Raw genomic sequence first — 22816 nt, 5'->3', positions numbered from 1 at the left:
TCCCCTCTTCTCCCCTCCCCTCGTCTCCCCTCCTCCCCTCCTCCTCTCCCCTCTTCTCCCTTCCTCTTCTCTCCTCCCCTCCTCCTCTCCCCTCCTCCTCTCCCCTCGTCTCCCTCCCTCCTCTCCCCTCTTCTCCCTTCCTCCTCTCTCATCGTCTCCCCTCCTCCTCTCCCCCCTCCTCTCCCCTCTTCTTCCTTCCTCCTCTCTCCTCGTCTCCCCTCCTCCCCTCCCCTCTTCTCCCTTCCTCTTCTCTCCTCGTCTCCCCTCCTCCTCTCCCCTCTTCTCCCTTCCTCCTCTCTCCTCGTCTCCCCTCCTCCTCTCCCCTCTTCTCCCTTCCTCCTCTCTCCTCGTCTCCCCTCCTCCCCTCCTCCTCTCCCCACTTCTCCCTTCCTCCTCTCTCCTCGTCTCCCCTCCTCCTCTCCCCTCCTCCTCTCCCCTCGTCTCCCTCCCACCTCTCCCCTCTTCTCCCTTCCTCCTCTCTCCTCGTCTCCCCTCCTCCTCTCCCCTCGTCTCCTCTCCCCTCTTCTCCCCTCCTCCCCTCCCCTCTTCTCCCTTCCTCCTCTCCCCTCCTCTCCCCTCCTCCCCTCCCTTCTTCTCCCTTCCTCCTCTCTCCTCGTCTCCCCTCCTCCTCTCCCCTCTTCTCCCTTCCTCCTCTCTCCTCGTCTCCCCTCCTCCTCTCCCCTCCTCCTCTCCCCTCGTCTCCCTCCCTCCTCTCCCCTCTTCTCCCTTCCTCCTCTCTCCTCGTCTCCCCTCCTCCTCTCTCCTCGTCTCCCCTCCTCCTCTCCCCTCGTCTCCTCTCCCCTCTTCTCCCCTCCTCCCCTCCCCTCTTCTCCCTTCCTCCTCTCCCCTCATCTCCCCTCCTCCCCTCCCCTCTTCTCCCCTCCTCCTCTCTCCTTGTCTCCCTTCCTCCTCTCCCCTCCTCCTCCTTCCTCCCCTCCCCTCCCCTCCCCTCCCCTCCCCTCGTCTCCCTCCTCCTCTCCCCTCCTCCTCTCTCTGTCCAGGTCTGAAGGGCTCTCTCCAGAGGTTGCAGCTGGAATACGTAGACGTGGTCTTCGCAAACCGCCCCGACACCAACACGCCCATGGAGGGTGAGTCAGTCTATCAACATTCACCATTGGGGACCGAGCAATTGGTTGATTAGTCTCATAGTCTGAAAAATCTGATCTGATTGTTTTGTGTTTGTATTTATTAAGGATCCCCATCAGCTACTGCCAAGGCAGAAGCTACTCTTCCTGGGGTCCAGCAACATTTAGGCAGTTAATGCAAGCAGTGGATTTTCTATGCAAGGCTAACAAACAGAGCAGAATCAGGATTTAGACAGGCAGGCAGACAGACAGACAGAGCAGAATCAGGATTCAGACAGACAGCCAGACAGACAGACAGACAGACAGACAGACAGACAGACAGACAGACAGACAGACAGACAGACAGACAGACAGAATCAGGATTTAGACAGACAGACAGACAGACAGACAGACAGACAGACAGACAGACAGACAGACAGACAGACAGACAGACAGACAGACAGACAGACAGACAGACAGACAGACAGACAGACAGACAGACAGACAGACAGACAGACAGACAGACAGATCATATTTTTGACAATTTTCACTTTTACTCCATTACATACCTAAAGAAAATATTGTACTTTTTACTCCATATATTCTCCCTGACACCCAAAAGTACTCGATACGTTTCGAATGCTTAGGACACAAAAATTGTCCAATTCACGTACATACCAAGAGAAGGCCTGATCATCCCTATTGTCTCTGATATCACTAAACACAAATACTTTGTTTGAAAGTGTCAGAGTGTGTCTCAGGTTATATGTCTGGTTTGCTTAATAAAAGGAATTTGAAATTATTTAAAGTATTTACTTTGAATGTTGATATTTAAGTATTTTTTTGTAATTGAATTCACTTTTGGTACATAAGTCTATTTAAAACCAAATAATTTTGGACTTTTGCTCAAGTAGTATTTTACTGGGGGACTAACACTTTTACTTGGCATTTTCTATTAGGGTACAGTTGAAGTCGGAAGTTTACATACACAGGTTGGAGTCATTAAAACTAGTTTTTCAAACACTCCACAAGTTAACAAACTATAGTTTTGTCAAGTCGGTTAGGACATCTACCTTGTGCATGACATAAGTAATTTCTCCAAGAATTGTTTACAGACAGATTATTTCACTAATAATTCACTGTATCACGATTCCAGTGGGTCAGAAGTTTACATACACTAAGTTCACTGTGCCTTTAAACAGCTTGGAAAATTGGCTTTAGAAGCTTCTGATAGGCTAATTGACATAATTTGAGTCAATTGGAGGTGTACCTGTGGATGTATTTCAAGGCCTACATTCAAACTCAGTGCCTCTTTGCTTGACATGATGGGAAAATCAAAAGATATCAGCCAAGAATTTTTTTTTGTAGACCTCCACAAGTCTGGTTCATCCTTGAGAGCAATTTCCAAACGCCTGAAGGTACCACGTTCATCTGTACAAATAATAGTATGCAAGTATAAACACCATGGGACCACGCAGCCGTCATACAACTCAGGAAGGAGACGCGTTCTGTCTCCTAGAGATGAGCGTACTTTGGTGCGAAAAGTGCAAATCAATCCCAGAACAACAGCAAAGGACCTTGTGAAGATGCTGGAGGAAACAGGTACAAAAGTATCTATATCCACAGTAAAATGAGTCCTATTTCAACATAACGTGAAAGGCCACTCAGCAAGGAAGAAGCCACTGCTCCAAAAAACCCATAAAAAAGCCAGACTACGGTTTGCATCTTCACATCGGGACAAAGATCGTACTTTTTGGAGAATTGTCCTCTGGTCTGATGAAACGAAAATAGAACTGTTTGGCCACAATGACCATCGTAATGTTTGGAGGAAAAAGAGGGAGGCTTGCAAGCCAAAGAACACCATCCCAACCGTGAAGCACGGGTGTGGCAGCATCATGTTGTGGGGTTGCTTTGCTGCAGGAAGGACTGGTGCACTTATACATTGAAGCAACATCTCAAGACATCAGTCAGGAAGTTAAAGCTTGGGTCTTCCAAATGGACAATGACCCCAAGCATACTTCCAAAGTTGTGGCAAAATGGCTTAAATATCTCCCTATCCCAGTCTGCTGTCCCCACATAATTCAAGATGGCCACCATTGTTCCTGTACCCAAGAAGGCAAAGGTAACTGAACTTAATGACTATCGCCCCGTAGCACTCACCTCTGTCATCATGAAGTGCTTTAAGAGACTAATCATATCACCTCTACCTTACCTGCCACTCTAGACCCACTCCAATTTGCTTACCGCCCCAATAGGTCCACAAACGACGCAATCGCCATCACTCTGCACACTGCCCTATCCCATCTGGACAAGAGGAATACCTATGTAAGAATGTTGTTTATTGACTATAGCTCAGCATTCAACACCATAGTGCCCTCCAAGCTCATCATTAAGCTCGAGGTGCTGGGTCTGAACCCCGTCCTGTGCAACTGGGTCCTGAACTTCCTGATGGGCCGCCCCCTGGTGGTGAAGTTAGGAAATATCACCTCCACTCCGCTGATCCTCAACACTTGGGCCCCACAAGGGTGCGTGCTCAGCCCTCTCCTGTACTCCCTGTTCACCCATGACTGCGTGGCCAGGCACGCCTCCAACTCAATCATCATCAAGTTTTCAGACGACACAACAGTAGTAGGCTTGATTACCAACGATGATGGGACAGCCTACAGGGAGGAGGTGGGAGTGTGGTGGAAAACAACGTCAACGTCAACGTCAACAAAACAAAGGAGTTGATTGTAGACTTCAGGAAACAGCAGAGGGTGCACCCCCCTATCTACATTGACGGGACCGCAGTGGAGAAGGAGGAAAGCTTCAAGATCCTTGGCATACACATCACTGACAAACTGAAATGGTCCACCCACACAGACATTGTGGTGAAGAAGGCGCAACAGAGCCTCTTCAACCTCAGGAGGCTAAAGAAAGTTAGCTTATCACCTAAAACCTTCACACATTTTTAAAGATGTACAATTGAAAGCATCCTGTTGGGCTGTATCACCGCCTGGTACGGCAACTGCACTGCTCGCAACCGCAGGGCTCTCCAGAGGGTGGTGCGGTCTGTCCAATGCATTCCCGGGGGCAAACTACCAGCTCTCCAGAACACCTACAGCCCCCGATGTCACAGGAAGGAACCAAGGACATCAACCACCCGAGACATTGCCTGTTAACCTCGCTATCATCCAGAAGGCGAGGTCAGTGCAGGTGCAAAGCTGGGACCAAGAGACTGGAGAAACAGCTTCTATCTCAAGGCCATCAAATCAAATCAAATGTATTTATATAGCCCTTCGTACATCAGCTGATATCTCAAAGTGCTGTACAGCAACCCAGCCTAAAACCCCAAACAGCAAGCAATGCAGGTGTAGAAGCACGGTGGCTAGGAAAAACTCCCTAGAAAGGCCAAAACCTAGGAAGAAAACCTAGAGAGGAACCAGGCTATGAGGGGTGGCCAGTCCTCTTCTGGCTGTGCCGGATGGAGATTATAACAGAACATGGCCAAGATGTTCAAATGTTCATAAATGACCAGCATGGTCAAATAATAATAATCACAGTAGTTGTCGAGGGTGCAGCACCTCAGGAGTAAATGTCAGTTGGCTTTTCATAGCCGATCATTAAGGGTATCTCTACCACTCCTGCGGTCTCTAGAGAGTTGAAAACAGCAGGTCTGGGACAGGTAGCACGTCCGGTGAACAGGTCAGGGTTCCATAGCCGCAGGCAGATCAGTTGAAAGTGGAGCAGCAGCATGGTCAGGTGGACTGGGGACAGCAAGGAGTCATCATGTCAGGTCGTCCTGAGGCATGGTCCTAGGGCTCAGGTCCTCCGAGAGAGAGAAAGAAAGAGAGAAAGAGAGAAAGAGAGAGCATACTTAAATTCACACAGGACACCGGATAAGACAGGACAAGTACTCCAGATATAACAAACTGACCCTAGCCCCCCGACACATAAACTAATGCAGCATAAATACTGGAGGCTGAGACAGGAGGGGTCAGGAGACACTGTGGCCCAATCCGATGATACCCCCGGACAGGGCCAAACATGAAGGATATAACCCCACCCACTTTGCCAAGGCACAGCCCCCACACCACTAGAGGGATATCTTCAACCACCAACTTATCATCCTGAGACAAGGCCGAGTATAGCCCACAAAGATCTCCGCCACGACACAACCCAAGGGGGGGGGGGGGGGGGGCGCCAACCCAGACAGGAAGATCACGTCAGTGACTCAACCCACTCAAGTGACACACCCCTCCTAGGGACGGCATGAAAGAGCACCAGTAAGCCAGTGACTCAGCCCCTGTAATAGGGTTAGAGGCAGAGAATCCTAGTGGAGAGAGGGGAACCGGCCAGGCAGAGACAGCAAGGGCGGTTCGTTGCTCCAGAGCCTTTCCGTTCACCTTCACACTCCTGGGCCAGACTACACTCAATCATAGGACCTACTGAAGAGATGAGTCTTCAATAAAGACTTAAAGGTTGAGACCGAGTCTGCGTCTCTCACATGGGTAGGCAGACCATTCCATAAAAATGGAGATCTATAGGAGAAAGCCCTGCCTCCAGCTGTTTGCTTAGAAATTCTAGGGACAATTAGGAGGCCTACGTCTTGTGACCATAGCGTACGTGTAGGTATGTACGGCAGGACCAACTCGGAAAGATAGGTAGGAGCAAGCCCATGTAACGCTTTGTAGGTTAACAGTAAAACCTTGAAATCAGCCCTTGCCTTAACAGGAAGCCAGTGTAGGGAGGCTAGCACTGGACTAATATGATCAAATTTCTTGGTTCTAGTCAGGATTCTAGCAGCCGTATTTAGCACTAACTGAAGTTTATTTAGTGCTTTATCCGGGTAGCCGGAAAGTAGAGCATTGCAGTAGTCTAACCTAGAAGCAAGAAAAGCATGGGTTAATTTTTCTGCATCATTTTTGGACAGAGAATTTCTGATTTTTGCAATGTTACGTAGATGGAAAAAAAGCTGTCCTTGAAACAGTCTTGATATGTTCGTCAAAAGAGAGATCAGGGACTAGAGTAACGCCGATGTCCTTCACAGTTTTATTTGAGACGACTTTGCAACCATCATGATTAATTGTCAGATTTAACAGAAGATCTCTTTGTTTCTTGGGACCTAGAACAAGCATCTCTGTTTTGTCCGAGTTTAAAAGTAGAACGTTTTCAGCCATCCACTTCCTTATGTCTGAAACACAGGCTTCTAGCGAGGGCAATTTTGGGGCTTCACCATGTTTCATTGAAATGTACAGCTGTGTGTCATTCGCATAGCAGTGAAAGTTAACATTATGTTTTCGAATGACATCCCCAAGAGGTAAAATATATAGTGAAAACAATAGTGTTCCTAAAACGGAACCTTGAGGAACACCGAAATGTACAGTTGGTTTGTCAGAGGACAAATATAGGCCGATAGTTTGTTATATTTTCTGGGTCAAGGTTTGGCTTTTTCAAGAGAGGCTTTATTACTGCCACTTTTAGTGAGTTTGGTACACATCCGGTACCATCAGTAGCACATTAGAGGCTGCTGCCTATAGGCATAGACTAGGAATGGAACTTTACTAATGTTTACATATCTGGCACTTTCGGTTACTGGCCCAATGCTCTAACCACTAGGCTACCTGCCACCCCATATTAGTACACTGTCGGAGCTAGAAGCACAAGCATTTCTCTACACCCGCAGAGAACCAATAAAATGGGATTTGATTTGAGTAGTAGTAATGAAAATGGTAGTTGTAGTACTGATTTAATGGTGATAGTTAGTTTCATTTTTCATGTTTAGCCTTTTGTATCCATTATATTTCTACTATTGTCTGTTATATTTTATTGTTGTTATTTTTGCATTATTTTCTTCATTTATATTATTATTTACTACCATTTTATATTATTTTAGTGTATTTTAGTGTTAGTGTTGTCAACGCTATGGTCAGGGTCTGGGGTGGACTGTTCTGCTGTGTTGTCGACGCTATGGTCAGTGTCTGGGGTGGGCTGTTCTGCTGTGTTGTCGACGCTATGGTCAGTGTCTGGGGTGGGCTGTTCTGCTGTGTTGTTCGACGCTATGGTCAGCGTCTGGGGTGGACTGTTCTGCTGTGTTGTCGACGCTATGGTCAGGGTCTGGGGTGGACTGTTCTGCTGTGGTGTCGAGACTTTTGTCGGGAGCTGAGGTGGGCTGTTCTGCTGGCTTCTCTGCGGGTGTGGCCACCTCTCAAATGGGTTGTTCTCACACGCCATCTCCCTCACCCTCTCCTCCAGCAGTCTGATCCTCTCCTCTAGTGCTTTGTTCTTCTCCTCCTCCAGCTCTTTCTCTTGTAGATGTGTCACTCCAGAGTGCAGATATGTCTCTCTACACCTCCAGGTCTAGTTATCACCTGCTGTTCCAGCTCCACCTGCCTTACCTCCAGCTGGGTGAATTTATCCCTCATTTCAATGAGGGAATAGTACTCTGTGCTGGGAGGTTGACTTTCCACTTGTGGTTGCTCGTCTGTGGGATTATGTAATGAAGAGGTCTGGTCTGCCCCGCTCGGGCTGGGGCTATCTTCTCTCTCTCTCTGTACTTTCCCTCATCGTTCCCCCTCCCCTGGTCCTGATAGGTTCCCACTACTCAAGGCTGAGAACAATAACATCTAAGGCTCCCTTCATAGTGTGTTCTAGTCCAGATGCTATTGTTGGAGCTAATTGCTTCATTAATAATGTACTGATGGTTTTGTAGCACGTTAGCACTTTAGCCTGTCCCTGGTCATTAGCGGGCTCATTAGAGAAGTGTGAAGGAATGTATTGTCAGGAGGAGAGAGAGAAGGCTCTGGGAATGGGTAGGTGGCCTTCAGGGATAGTTGGGTCATTGCCAGTCCAGTAGTACAACCCAGGCAGGAAGACTACAGTCCCCCCTGGTGGTATATATAAATATGTATATATTATATTGATGCTGGTGGCATAATATACAGCAGCGGAGGCTGGTGGGAGGAGCAAGAGGATGGGCTCATTGTAATGGCTGGAATGGAATACATGGAACGCAGCCAAACACATCAAACACATGGAAACGACATGTTTGACTCCATTCCATTCATTCCTTCCAGCCATTACAATGAGCCCATCCTCCTACAGCTCCACCCTCCAGCCTCCTCTTATATACAGTATATGTACAACAGTATATGTACAATTTTTTACATTGTAGAATAATAGTGAAGACATCAAAACTATGTAGTAAGCAAAAAAGGGTTAAACAAATCAAAATATATTTTAGATTTGAGATTCTTCAAAGTAGCCACCCTTTGCCTTGATGACAGCTTTGCACACTCTTGGCATTCTCTCAACCAGCTTCATGAGGTAGTCACCTGGAATGCATTTCAATGATGGAATTTCTTTCGTTCTTAATGCATTTGGGCCAATCAGTTGTGTTGTGACAAGGTAGGATTGGTATACAGAAGATAGCCCTATTTGGTAAAAGACGAAGTCCATATTATGGCAAGAACAGCTCAAATAAGCAAAGAGAAACAACGGTCCATCATTACTTTAAGACATGAATGTCAGTCAATACGGAACATTGCAGTCGCAAAGACCATCAAGAGTTATGATGAAACTGTCTCTCATGAGGACCGCCACAGGAATGGAAGATTGATTGATTGATGTCCTTATCTCCTCAGAGATTGTGAGAGCCATGACGTATGTGATCAACCAGGGGATGTCCATGTACTGGGGGACGTCTCGATGGACAGCCATGGAGATCATGGTGAGTTAACCCTATGACCTTTGACCCCTAACCCCTGACCCGTAGCCCATGTGACAAAACCTCTCTACAGTCCTCACACAATCTTCACTCAAAAACTCTCATTACAGATCAGGCTCATACAGCAAGTCTTTGAGCCCTCAAAGGCAGTAAATAATATGTGGTGGCCTCCGATAGAGCCTCCGAGAGAGCCTCAGAACCTCAGAGAGAGCCTCAGACAGAGCATCAGAGAGAGCCTCGGAGAGAGCCTCCGAGAGAGCCTCAGAACCTCAGAGAGAGCCTCAGAGAGAGCATCAGAGAGAGCCTCGGAGAGAGCCTCGGAGAGAGCCTCAGAACCTCAGAGAGAGCCTCAGAGAGAGCATCAGAGAGAGCATCAGAGAGAGCCTCGGAGAGAGCCTCAGAACCTCAGAGAGAGCCTCAGAGAGAGCCTCAGAGAGAGCATCAGAGAGAGCCTCGGAGAGAGCCTCGGAGAGAGCCTCAGAACCTCAGAGAGAGCATCAGAGAGAGCATCAGAGAGAGCCTCGGAGAGAGCCTCGGAGAGAGCCTCAGAACCTCAGAGAGAGCCTCGGAGCGAGCCTCGGAGAGAGCCTTGGAGAGAGCCTCGGAGCCTCTTGTTTGTGTGCTGAAACACGGTGGAGACTGGGGGGGAACAGGCTGTCTGTATGTGGACCTTTTTATGTCCTGGCAGATTTGGAGGAGAAGGGGGAGGATAGGAGAGGTGGTGGCTAACTACATGTCCTGAAAGAAGCCTGATAATGACTGATTGCTAAAGCATCCCCAGGCTTTTCTGTTGTCAACAACCTCTCGTCCTTTTCCTCTCGTTCTCCGCCAGTCTGTGTTCAGCGCTGCTCGTGATGTTGTGTTGATTGGGATTAGGGTGAATGTTGTAGTGTAGCAGCTCAGATGAAAGCACTGTAATTTAGACGGCATCTATAATGCAGTGGTATACACAGACAGGGGAACAGAGCCGAGAGGCAAACCAGCCCCACCACAGCTACAGGCCTGTAGCAGATAAAAGTGGTTATGCTAATGTTTAAGAAAGCAATGAGCACTGTACATGTATTTTCTATGGCATTTCTCTTTGCAAACGCACATATGGAAACATAGATATGCGAGGCAAGTGAATTGGTGTGTGAAATATAGACTAATCTAAATGAGCTGAATACAGTATAATTCATGATTCATTAGGATCCCTCTCCCCATCTCTTCAAAATACACTCTCTCTCTCTCTCTCTCGATCCAATTCTCTCTCTCTCTCCCTCTCTCTCTCTCTCTCTCTCGATCCAATTCTCTCTCTCTCTCTCGATCCAATTCTCTCTCTCTCTCCCTCTCTCTCTCTCTCTCTCTCTCTCTCTCTCTCTCTCTCTCTCTCTCTCTCTCTCTCTCTCTCTCTCTCTCTCTCTCGATCCAATTATCTCTCTCTCTCTCTCTCTCTCTCTCTCTCTCTCTCTCTCTCTCTCTCTCTCTCTCTCTCTCTCTCTCTCTCTCTCTCTCTCTCTCTCTCTCTCTCTCTCTCTCTCTCTCTCTCTCTCTCTCTCTCTCTCTCTCTCTCTCTCTCTCTCTCTCTCTCTCTCTCTCTCTCTCTCTCTCTCTCTCTCTCTCTCTCTCTCTCTCTCTCTCTCTCTCTCTCCCTCCCTCTCTCTCCAGGAGGCGTACTCTGTGGCCAGACAGTTTAACCTGATCCCTCCGGTGTGTGAGCAGGCTGAGTACCATCTCTTCCAGAGGGAAAAGGTGGAGGTCCAGCTTCCAGAACTCTACCACAAGATAGGCATGTGTCAATCATCCAGGCTGGTCACGCCCCCTTCTCTCACCAATGCTGGAGGTTCACACAACCATCCTCCCATCTGCTGCGGGGTTCTAATCAGTGGATACATACATAATCAATCCTAATATGATTGATGATTGTAATAAAGTTATATGATATCCTCCTGAGCACTCCACTCCCCTAACATCTGCTGGGGTTCAGACCGGGGATTTCATGATGTCCTCAGAGCGTCTGATTGGTGTCTGTCTGATTGACAGTGATAATAGATCTCACAGTTATCTGTCACTCACTCCCTCCCTCTCTGTTCCCACATTCCCTCTGGTCTCCATGGTGACAGGTGTTGGGGCAATGACGTGGTCTCCGCTGGCCTGTGGCATCATCACAGGGAAGTACCAGAACGGCATCCCAGAAACCTCCAGGGCATCCATGAAGGTAGGCCCTGTATCCACTCAACAACCTCTCACAGTCTCACTGCAGAATCCGACATTCCTCAAAAAAATTTGCAGGTTAAGTTTAGGCATTAACTCCAAATGGTTAAGGTAAGGGTTAAAGTTTGGGCTAGAGTTAAAACAGATTAAAAACGAGTGCCAAGCCGGAGCTCGCGGCTTCACCCATCCGCTTATACCCATTAAGTCGTCTGTCAACATCCTGGGTACCTGGACGGACGTTGAATACCGCCTTGAGCGACCTGGCTGATCCACTGCCACCTCTCTGTCTCTCTCTCTCCCTCTCCACTCTTTCCCTGTCGCTCTCTCTCTCTTTCTCTCCTCTCTCTCTCTCCCTCTTTTCTCTTCTCTTTCCCTCTCTCCTCTCTTTCCCTCTCTCTCACTCTTTCCCTGTCGCTCTCTCTCTCTCTATCTCCACTCTTTCCCTCTCTCTCTCCCTCTTTTCTCTTCTCTTCTCTCTCCCTCTTTTCTCTTCTCTCTCTGTCTCTCTCTCTCTGCAGTCGTACCAGTGGTTAAAGGAGAAGATAGTGAGTGAGGATGGGAGGAAACAGCAGGCTAAGCTGAAGGAGCTGGGACACATCGCTGAGAAGCTGGGCTGTACTCTCCCGCAGCTAGCCGTGGGTGAGAGAGAGGAGCATGGGCGTGCAATCACACACACACACACACTACTTTGTTTCAGGACTTTACTATTAATGATGGTAGAGCGCCACCAAGTGGATGCCAACAGTACATTCACATTTCTATGAGGAATTCCATTAATGTCACACTAGATTAAACAACCCATAACTGTCCTCCGCTCTCTCATTTCCTCCCTCCTTCCTTCTCTCCTTCCCTAGCCTGGTGTTTGAGGAGCGAGGGGGTGAGCTCAGTCCTCCTGGGATCCTCCAGTCCAGAGCAGCTAATGGAGAACCTAGGTGCCATACAGGTAAAAATGCTGACACACACTTTTGAGGAGTAAAAATCTATTCCCATTCAAAATCCTATTTTCCCTAACTCCTAAATCGCACCCTAACTTCTGACCCTAATTCCTAACCCTAAACCTAATTTTTAAGTCTAAAATAACATTTGAACAAATTCAGGACATGAAAAAAATGAAATGCCTTGTTTTCCTGGTGTCTTGTCAGTATCATCGTGTGTCTGAAAACGTAGGAAAACATGTCCTCACACACGTTCTGTCATTTTCCACAGTTCCTTCCTAAAATGACGTCTCATGTGGTGTCGGACATCGATCACATACTGGGGAACAAGCCGTACAGTAAGAAAGAGTATCGCTCCTAGAGACCCAGGAGGAAGCAGAACCACTACTGTACAACCACTGTAGATCCAGTTCCACCAACCACCTGGGCACAGCCTCCATGGGGTTTCAGCTCAGTCTAATCCAGCCCAGTTCAGGCCTGCTCAGCTCAGCCCCAGCCTTCTTAGCCCAGTGTAACCAAGCTCAGTTCAGCCTAACCCTGCTAACCCTCTGCCTAGACCAGCTTTCAGCTCAGCTTACTCTTATCAGTAGATTTTCTGACTCCTGAGTTTATTAACCAGGTAGAAGCATGCTTCCCCTCTCTGGTGTGCCTGGACTTTCTCTTCAAAGGCACATTATACAAAACAACACAGAAAGGGGATAATACTTAGTATATACCGTAAACGTCTTTCACAATGCATTTTGAAAACAAACTCCTCTCTCAAGCCAGTATACTGCATTTGACCCCTGTTTGACCTCGCAAAGCAGAGCACCCTGGGACAGTGAGTTTCAGCGACAGGCATTTGTTCTGTCTGTGAGGGGAAGAATGTGCATGTTGTCGCCCCCATCTGGTCGTATGAGAAACTGCTATCCAATATCTTCAATAGATTCTTAGTGAGAGAGCGCAGGAGAATCTCAATTCCATACTCCTCGCGTCCTCTCTCCTCACCAACTTCTCAAAACCCATTGGAGGAGAAGGTCAGAGGGGTGAGACCTCTGGCTTTCTCATCCAATGGGTTTTGAGAAGGAGGCGAGGAGTATTTAATTGAGATTGTCCCCTTGACTCCTTTCATCCTCTCTCCTCGCCTCCTTCTCAAAACCCATTGAGAATGTTCGAGGGGAGGGACCTCTGACTTTCTCATCCAATGGGTTTTGAGAAGGAGCAGAGGAAAGAGGACGCGGGGAGTCAAGAAAATGCAATTAAGATTCTCCCAGTGGCCTACTGTTCTGTATAGTGTCTGTCTGAGTGAGCAGGTGGCCTCCTGTACTGTACTGTATACTCTCTGTCTGCATCCATAGAGGAGAATCCTGCCTCTCCTCCTCCGGCCTGTAATTTGAACCTGCATCTTTGGTTGCTGACGGGAATCTGGGATAGCACAAGCCACTCTGTGACATAACCTCCCACCAGACCAATGTTACGTGCGGGTGTTGCTTGTTAGGTAATGTGAAAGATAGGTGAAGTATGTTGAAAGATAGGTGAAGTATGTAGAAAGATGTAAAGGCCTATATCTATTCTATAATAGTACGTGAAAATACATTTCTTCTGTGTGTTTGAATGTTTTTGTCTTTCAGGTGTGTATATATTAAACTTTATGGGGCAAACCTTGTAACGTAAGCAGAACAGACCTCAAGCCCCCTTTGTTGCAGATGAAACTAAAGTATTCTATAAATAACCTAGAAGTATTCTATAAATAACCTAGAAGTATTCTATAAATATTCTATAAATAACCTAGAAGTATTCTATATATAACCTAAATATTCTATAAATAACCCATAAGAAATCTATAAATAACCCATAAGTATTCTATAAATAACCTATAAGTATTGTGTAAATAGTGTTCTACTGTTTCTCCTCTCTCAGCAGCACAATACATGGCTGTTTGATGCTGATCCAAGTCCAGCTCCGCTCCTGGGTTTACCCATTTAGCCCAGACTGACAATGTAAACTACTGTATTAAAAGATATCAGACCGTTACTGCAAGTGTTGTTTTCTACAGTATGTAAAGTTATCAGGAGAGGATTTACCAACTATAAATCAGGGTTTCCCAACCTCCGTCCTGGATCTCCCTCTGCGTGCATTTTTGTTCTTCTGCCCTAGCACTACACAGTTCATTTAAATCATCACAGCTTGACGAGGAGTTGGCGATTTCAATTAGCTGTGTGGTACTAGAGCAAAAACCAAAATGTGCACCTGTGGGTGGGTGGGGGGGGACTGAGTTTGGGACACCCTGAACTATATTACTGACATAAACATCAGTGTCCATCCATCTATCCTGATCATTAATGTACGTATTTCCTATCCTGCCATGAGAACAGTGACCTCTCTGTAAATAGCGTATAAATATAGAACTATAATATAAACGCAACAATTTCAGATTTGACCGAGTAACAGTTCATACATGGAAATCAGTCAATTGAAATATAAAATGAGGCCCTAATCTATGGATTTCATATGACTGGGTATACAGATATGCATCTGTAACCGATGTGAAATGGCTAGCTAGTTAGCGGTGGTGCACGCTAATAGTGTTTCGATCGGTGACATCACTCGCTCTGAGACCTGAAGTAGTTGTTCGCCTTGCTTTTGTGGCACGATGGGTAACGATGCTTCGTGGGTGACTGTTGTTGATAATTGTCACAGATAAAAGGTGTTGGATCAGAAAACCAGTCAGTATCTGGGTGTAACCACCATTTGCCTCATGCAGCTGTGTAATGTTGTCCCACTCCTTTTCAATGGCTGTGCGGAGTTGCTGGATATTGGCGGGAACTGGAACACGCTGTCGTAGACGTCGATCCAGAGCATCCCAAACATGCTCAATGGGTGACATGTCTGGTGGATATGCAGACGATGGAAGAACTGGGACATTTTCAGCTTCCAGGAATTGTGTACAGATCCTTACGACATGGGGCCATACATTATCATTCTGAAACATGAGGCGATGGCGGCAGTTGAATGACACGACAATGGGTCTCAGGATCTCGTCACAGTATGTTTGTGCATTAAACTTGCCATCGATAAAATGCAAATGTGTTTTGTCCGTAGCTTATGCGTGTCCATACCATAACTCCACCATGGGGCACTCAGAAAACCTCTCACCTACACAACACCATACACGTGGTCTGTGTTATGAGGCCGGTTGGACGTACTGCCAAATTCTCTAAAACAACGGAGGCAGTTTACAGTAGAGAAATTAACATTGAATTCTCTGGCAACAGCATTCCTGCCACACCTTTCAGGTGGAAGGATTATCTTGGCAAAGGAGAAATGCTCACTAACAGGGAGGTAAACAAATTTGCCACAACATTTGAGAGAAATCAGCTTTTTGTTTGTATGGAACATTTCTGGGATCCATTTCAGCTCATGAAAACACTTCACATGTGTTTATATTCTCATTCAGTGTAAAAAGAAACATGACACTTCATTAATAAATGCATAATACTGATGAAATCTATTGGTTTTTCATTCCTGGAAATGTAAATCAGTTTCTTGATTATTTGCTGGTTGACAATAATAACCACACACACTGGTTCTTGATCTGACCACTTTAATTAGTACAAAATGTGAAGGACCGAGTGACCTCCAGACATTATTTCATGAAGACTTACAGCTGAAATGATACGATTATTATTTTAATTCTCCTTCTCTCAATCATTACAAAAAAATATCCAAGCTTCATCCCAGCCCCCCCCTGACCCAAACCCCATTCCCTCCTCCTAGCTTCACCCCAGCCCTCCCTGACCCATTCCCTCCTGCTAGATTCACCCTAGCCCTCCCTGACCCATTCCCTCCTCCTAGCTTCACCCCAGCCCTCCCTGACCCAAACCCCATTCCCTCCTCCTAGCTTCACCCCAGCCCTCCCTGACCAGACCCTCCACCTAGCTTCACCCCAGCCCTCCCTGACCCCCCCACCTAGCTTCACCCCAGCCCTCCCTGACCCAAACCCTCTTCCTAGCTTCACCCCAGCCCTCCCTGACCCAAACCCTCCTCCTAGCTTCACCCCAGCCCTCCCTGACCCAAACCCTCCTCCTAGCTTCACCCCAGCCCTCCCTGACCCAAACCCTCCTCCTAGCTTCACCCCAGCCCTCCCTGACCCAAACCCTCCACCTAGCTTCACCCCAGCCCTCCCTGACCCAAACCCTCTTCTCAATTGTCCATTTCTTTCTTTCCTCCTTTACTTGGATCCAGTGGACAGCAGGGCGATGAGGCCAGATGAGGCACTGATGGACAGGATGTAGTTACTGGGGAACAATGAGTTAAGGAAAAAAAAACATATCTTGGAGGAAATGGCAGGCAAGTAGTGCGAGCGAATAGCGCTTCAGGCTTAGCTATATACCGTACTTAACGCATATGGGTGAGCAATAAGAATCTCCTACACACAGATTTCAGCATCTCCACTCAACCCCACCCACCCACCCACTTCTCAGACATGTTTCAGCCAGAGGTAAACAGCAATCCAGACATGTAAATAGAATACAGCTGTGGCAACCTGAAGATTCAATACAAAATTTGTATTTGAACCAAACCAGTGATTGGCTAGGCCACAGACTACCGCCAATGAATAAGCAAAGAAGTTTCCTCCACGAGTACTATATCACAACAGGACAATGAGAATGCCAGGATGTGAGTCAAGCCTCAATCATTATTAGTAAAATAACTATTATTTATTAGTAAAGGAACATCCATCTATTTTCAGCTTTAGTAAAGCATCCATAGTTTCTACTGGAACTTTACCTGTCTGGTTAAATTGAGGATGAATGTGCTTAAAATGGGATACACGGTGGGGTTGAAGTTCTTCAGCAGGAAGAAGGAGGCGATGATGACGAGGACCAGGAACAGAGTGTTGTTATAGAAGATAGAGAAGGTGGTGGCCTCATAATCAGCTACCTCGTTCTTTTTCCACAGGATCCTTAACATAGGGAGAAGGGTTTATCAGTCAGTCAGCTACCTCCTCCTTACACAGGACCCTAACATAGGGAGAAGGGTTTATCAGTCAGTCAGCTACCTCCTCCTTACACAGGACCCTAACATAGGGAGAAGGGTTTATCAGTCAGTCAGCTACCTCCTTACACAGGACCCTAACATAGGGAAGGAAGAGTTCAACCATTTGAGCATGTATTTGAGAATAGGGTTTAATGGGTAAGCATGGTGTTTGTTAGCCAGATCCCAGATCTGATCTCACTAGCCTGGTCCCAGATCTGTTTGTGCTTTTACCTACTCTGTTGTCAAGCCATTTCACATGTAAAGTCCATAAGGAGTTGCCAAGACACCAGAAACAGACTGACCCGCAGCCTATATTAAAACACCAGAAACAGACTGGCCACCAGGCTATATTAAAACAACCACAAACAGACTGACCCGCAGGCTATATTAAAATTACCATAAACAGACTGGCCACCAGGCTATATTAAAACGACCAGGAACAATCCAGGAACCCAGGCTATATTAAAGAGACCAGAAACAATCCAGGAACCCAGGCTATATTAAAGAGACCAGGAACCCAGGCTATATTAAAGAGACCAGGAACAATCCAGGAACCCAGGAACCCAGGCTATATTAAAGAGACCGGGAACCCAGGCTATATTAAAGAGACCGGGAACCCAGGCTATATTAAAGAGACCGGGAACCCAGGCTATATTAAAGAGACCAGAAACATACTGGCACCCAGGCTATATTAAAGAGACCAGGAACAGACTGGCACCCAGGCTATACTAAAGAGACCAGGAACAGACTGGCACCCAGGCTATATTAAAGACACCAGGAACAGACTGGCGCCCAGGCTATATTAAAGACACCAGGAACAGACTGGCGCCCAGGCTATTTTAAAGAGACCAGGAACAGACTGGCGCCCAGGCTATATTAAAGAGACCAGGAACAGACTGGCACCCAGGCTATATTAAAGAGACCAGGAACAGACTGGCGCCCAGGCTATATTAAAGACACCAGGAACAGACTGGCACCCAGGCTATATTAAAACGACCACAAACAGACTGACCCGCAGGCTATATTAAAATTACCATAAACAGACTGGCCACCAGGCTATATTAAAACGACCAGAAACATTCCAGGAACCCAGGCTATATTAAAGAGACCAGAAACAATCCAGGAACCCAGGCTATATTAAAGAGACCAGGAACCCAGGCTATATTAAAGAGACCAGAAACAATCCAGGAACCCAGGCTATATTAAAGAGACCAGAAACAATCCGGGAACCGAGGCTATATTAAAGAGACCAGGAACCCAGGCTATATTAAAGAGACCAGGAACCCAGGCTATATTAAAGAGACCAGGAACCCAGGCTATATTAAAGAGACCGGGAACCAAGGCTATATTAAAGAGACCAGAAACATACTGGCACCCAGGCTATATTAAAGAGACCAGGAACCCAGGCTATATTAAAGAGACCAGGAACCCAGGCTATATTAAAGAGACCAGGAACCCAGGCTATATTAAAGAGACCGGGAACCAAGGCTATATTAAAGAGACCAGAAACATACTGGCACCCAGGCTATATTAGAGAGACCAGGAACAGACTGGCACCCAGGCTATACTAAAGAGACCAGGAACAGACTGGCACCCAGGCTATATTAAAGACACCAGGAACAGACTGGCGCCCAGGCTATATTAAAGACACCAGGAACAGACTGGCGCCCAGGCTATTTTAAAGAGACCAGGAACAGACTGGCGCCCAGGCTATATTAAAGAGACCAGGAACAGACTGGCACCCAGGCTATATTAAAGAGACCAGGAACAGACTGGCACCCAGGCTATATTAAAGAGACCAGGAACAGACTGGCAACCAGGGTAGCTGTTTGGGTGAGACCCCTACAGCTTCAACAACATGAAATTGAGAGGGGAAAGAAATGTGTTCTAGAGAACTCAGTAACCCACTCAGGAGTGATTGACATGTTATCTGTCCAATCACAGACTGGCTAGCAGACTGACCTCTCATCCTTCTCCTTGCGAGACATCTTGCGATTGTCAGCCTCAGAGAGTTTCCTTGTCACCTCCTTGGAGACAGCATCCTCTCGCTTCTGGGCAACTCTGTGGTCAAGAGATAAGGCACATTTAGAAGTTAGGTACCGACCTACTACAGATCGATGACAAACTCACCATACCTCCAAGCATTGCAAAACACAGAGGCCATAGTTTTAAGTGAGTGTTCATGTTTGTATGATAAACTTACTTGTGTTTGAGGACAAATTTGACGTTTTTGTAGGCGAAGGCCACCAGGTAGGTGCTGACCAGCGTCATGACTCCATACAGGACCGCTGACTGGACCAGGTCCATGTGCCAGATCCTCCAGAACAGCCCTGAACCACAACAAGGAAAGAAAACAAACAGGGAGTTCACACAAGTAATAATTACTCTGTTTATGATAGTTAGTATTACATAGTAGTGCCACAGTGAACAGAATAGCTAACGTTGGTTACCTACAATGAGGTGACTGTTAGCTAATCAAGTTTAGGATAACGTAGCTAATACCCAACACAATCACAATATCAATCTCAGCAAGTAACGTTAGCTAGGTAAGCTAACTAGATAACTTCACCTGGCATATACTAACTAGGTAGCAAACGTTACAGTAACTGGGTAACATATATTAACCAGTGGTGGCACAGGTTGGTAAGCAAACCTAGCTATACATGTCTCGTTATGCCACGTAAGTTAGTTATGTTAGGTAAAAAGATGGCTTGCTACCGGTAGTCGAATTTCCATCCAATGCAATGCATCTCTGATACAATGAGCAGTCTGGCCTTGCTACTTACAAATGGGAATTGCGGACACAATTAGTGCATTGCCGTAGAAAAGCGCGGAGGATTTTGCAGACAGGTTTCGGCTGAAGTCCTGGAGGAGTAGGTCTTCCTCGGATTGCTGTTTGCTGCTACTTTTAGGTGCCATTGTTCCGAAGTGACCGACCGGTCTCTTGCTCTACGGTGAAAGAAGACTGACACGTAAGAGCAGAACTGGTTTGAAAAACGCTAACGACGCGTCAGCTCAAACACGGAAATAGCTGTCTTTAGAACGGAAGTTGTCGCTGTAGTTTTCTTCAGTGGGGATCTCCTTGGCTATCGTAAATGGAAATGACAAACATTGCCACCTACTGTTCTGGTTGTTGAAAAGAAAAAAAAGGTGGAGAAAACAAATAGATAAAACATACCACCTGAGGACGCTCTTCAGCTATGGTCAAATAGTGCAATAAATACCCAATCGACACAGCGTACAAAACGTTAAGAACACATTCCTAATGTTGTGTTGCCCTCAGAGAGATTGACGTCATCGCTACTTATTTTTGTAAGAAGTGTTGACAAGCTGAATGTACCAAGCTGTGTGTTTAAACTACTAGCACACAGCTCAGACACACATGCATACCCCACAAGACATGCCGCAAGAGGTCTCTTCACAAGTCCAGACCAAACTAAGGGAGGTGCACAGTACCGCATAGAGCCATGACTACATGGAACTCTATTCCACATCAAGTAACTGATTCAAACAGTAGAATCAGATTTAAAAAACAGGTAAAAATACACCTTGTTGAACAACGGGGACTGTGAAGACACACACACACACACACACACACACACACACACACAGGTACAGACACACGCATACACACACATACGCGCTAGCACACGCACTCTACACACACGCACACATTGTCATATTGTTGTGTGGTGGTATTAAACATTTTGTGTTGTAGATATGTAGTGGTGTAATAATGTTATATGATGTACTATTTTATCTTTTGTTTTATATGTAATGTAAGTGTCTTAATATGTTTGGACCCCAGGAAGAGTAGCTGCTGCCTTGGCAACACAATAGCTAATGGGGAGCCATAATAAATACAAATACACAAAAAAACATATGGCTCATTAAATCAATACGATCCAAATAATGATGATCCATGCTGCCTTGGCAACAGCTAATGGGGATCCATAGTAAATACAAATACAAAAGTTGGCTGGATGTGCTTTGGGTGACGGACCATTCTTGATACACAAAGGAAACTGTTGAGTGTGAAAAATACAGCAGCGTTGCAGTTCTTGACACAAACTGGTGCATCTGACACCTAGTACCATACCCTGTTCAAAGGTACTTCACTATTTTGTCTTGCCCGTTCACCCTCTGAATGGCAAACATACACAATCCATGTCTCAATTGTCTCAAGGCTTAAAAATCCTTCTTTAACCCGTCTCCTCCCCTTCCTCTACACTGATTGAAGTGGATTTAACAGGTGACATCAATAAGGGATCATAGCTTTCACCTGGATTCACCTGGTCAGTCTATGTCATGGAAAGAGCAGGTGTTCTTAACCTCTTGTACACTCAGCTATCTGATATTAAGTACCTGATAGATTTAGGATTTTGGGAAGATTATTCATAATTCAGCAATGCTGTTAAAAGCAGGATTTTGACTGGGAATAAGTTACACACACACACACACACACACACACACACACACACACACACACACACACATATATATATATATATATATATATATATATATATATACAATTTCTATTCAACTTATTGTAACAAACCTGCTTCTATTTTGTGAAGTGCACTATACCCTCCTGTAGCAAAGCAACCCCACAACATGATGCTGCCACTCCCGTGCTTCACCGTTGGGATGGTGTTCTTCGGCTTGCAAGCATCCCCCTTTTTCCTCCAAACATAATGATGGTCATTATGGCCAAACAGTTCTATCTTTTGTTTCATCAGACCAGAGGACATTTCTCCAAAAAGTATGATCTTTGTCCCCATGTGCAGTTGCAAACCGCAGTCTGGCTTTTTTATGGCGGTTTGGAGCAGTGGCTTCGTCCTTGCTGTACGGCCTTTCAAGTTATGTCGATATAGGACTCGTTTTACTGTGGATATAGATACTTTTGAACCCGTTTCCTCCAGCATCTTCACAAGGTCCTTTGCTGTTGTTCTGGGATTAATTTGCACTTTTCGCACCAAAGTACGTTCATCTCTAGGAGACAGAATGTGTCTCCTTCCTGAGCGGTATGACGGCAGAGTGGTCCCATGGTGTTTATACTTGCGTACTATTATTTGTACAGATGAACGTGGTACCTTCAGGCATTTGTAAATTGCTCCCAAGGATGAACCAGACTTGTGGAGGTCTACAATTTTTTTCCTGAGGTCTTGGCTGATTTCTTTTGATTTTCCCAAGATGTCAAGCAAAGAGGCACTGAGTTTGAAGGTAGGCCTTGAAATACATCCACAGGTACACCTCCATTTGACCCAAATTATGTCAATTAGCCTATCAGAAGCTTCTAAAGCCATGACATAATTTTCTGAAATTTTCCAAGCTGTTTAAAGGCACAGTCAACTTAGCGTATGTAAACTTCTGACCCACTGAAATTGTGATACAGTGAATTATAAGTGAAATAATATGTCTGTAAACAATTGTTGGAAAATTACTTGTGTCATGCACAAAGTAGTTGTCCTAACCGACTTGCCAGAACTATAGTTTGTTAACAAGAAATTTGTGGAGTTGTTGAAAAACAAGTTCATGTCGCCAAACTAAGTGTATGTAAACTTCTGACTTCAACTGTATGCATGTATATTTGTATATGCATGTATGTATGTATGTATGTATGTACAGTGGGGAGAACAAGTATTTGATACACTGCCGATTTTGCAGGTTTTCCTACTTACAAAGCATGTAGAGGTCTGTCATTTTTATCATAGGTACACTTTAACTGTGAGAGACGGAATCTAAAACAAAAATCCAGAAAATCACATTGTATGATTTTTAAGTAATTCATTTGCATTTTATTGCATGATATAAGTATTTGATCACCTACCAACCAGTAAGAATTCCGGCTCTCACAGACCTGTTAGTTTTTCTTTAAGAAGCCCTCCTGTTCTCCA

The 22816-nt window shown here is 45.9% G+C and overlaps 2 protein-coding genes across 5 annotated transcripts in view; one reads left to right on the top strand and one right to left on the bottom strand.

Annotated features, from left to right (window-relative positions):
* The window catches only part of kcnab1a (potassium voltage-gated channel subfamily A regulatory beta subunit 1a), a 160121-nt gene extending 146211 nt beyond the window's left edge, over window positions 1-13910 (top strand). For both annotated transcript variants that reach the window (XM_071360024.1, XM_071360025.1), the window contains exons 8-14: window positions 1002-1088; window positions 8687-8772; window positions 10417-10537; window positions 10872-10966; window positions 11481-11601; window positions 11817-11905; window positions 12169-13910. In XM_071360024.1, the coding sequence (XP_071216125.1) occupies window positions 1002-1088; window positions 8687-8772; window positions 10417-10537; window positions 10872-10966; window positions 11481-11601; window positions 11817-11905; window positions 12169-12258 (689 nt within the window). In that variant the 3' untranslated portion in view covers window positions 12259-13910. The remainder of the gene's footprint in view (window positions 1-1001; window positions 1089-8686; window positions 8773-10416; window positions 10538-10871; window positions 10967-11480; window positions 11602-11816; window positions 11906-12168) is intronic.
* Window positions 13911-15463: 1553 nt separating this feature from the next.
* LOC139549477 (translocon-associated protein subunit gamma-like) lies at window positions 15464-19977 on the bottom strand. Of its 3 annotated transcripts, none has more exons than XR_011669888.1 (6): window positions 19703-19977; window positions 19120-19246; window positions 18879-18977; window positions 16711-16842; window positions 15846-16174; window positions 15464-15811 (listed from the first exon to the last, which is right to left on the bottom strand). XR_011669888.1 is itself a non-coding variant. In XM_071360031.1 (5 exons), exons 1-5 carry the CDS (start codon window positions 19833-19835, stop codon window positions 16108-16110), a joined length of 558 nt encoding a protein of 185 aa, XP_071216132.1. In that variant the 5' UTR covers window positions 19836-19977; the 3' UTR covers window positions 15464-16107. The 3 variants fall into 3 exon arrangements, 1 of the variants encoding a protein (XP_071216132.1); XR_011669889.1 differs by having other exon boundaries at window positions 15464-15699; window positions 16012-16174; window positions 19703-19948; XM_071360031.1 differs by having other exon boundaries at window positions 15464-16174.
* Between the last annotated feature and the right edge of the window lie 2839 nt (window positions 19978-22816).

Source organism: Salvelinus alpinus, chromosome 22, assembly GCF_045679555.1.
Source record: "Salvelinus alpinus chromosome 22, SLU_Salpinus.1, whole genome shotgun sequence".
Lineage (NCBI taxonomy): Eukaryota > Metazoa > Chordata > Actinopteri > Salmoniformes > Salmonidae > Salvelinus > Salvelinus alpinus.
Note: the sequence above shows the minus strand (reverse complement) of the source record. Positions and strands in the feature narration are given on the sequence as shown.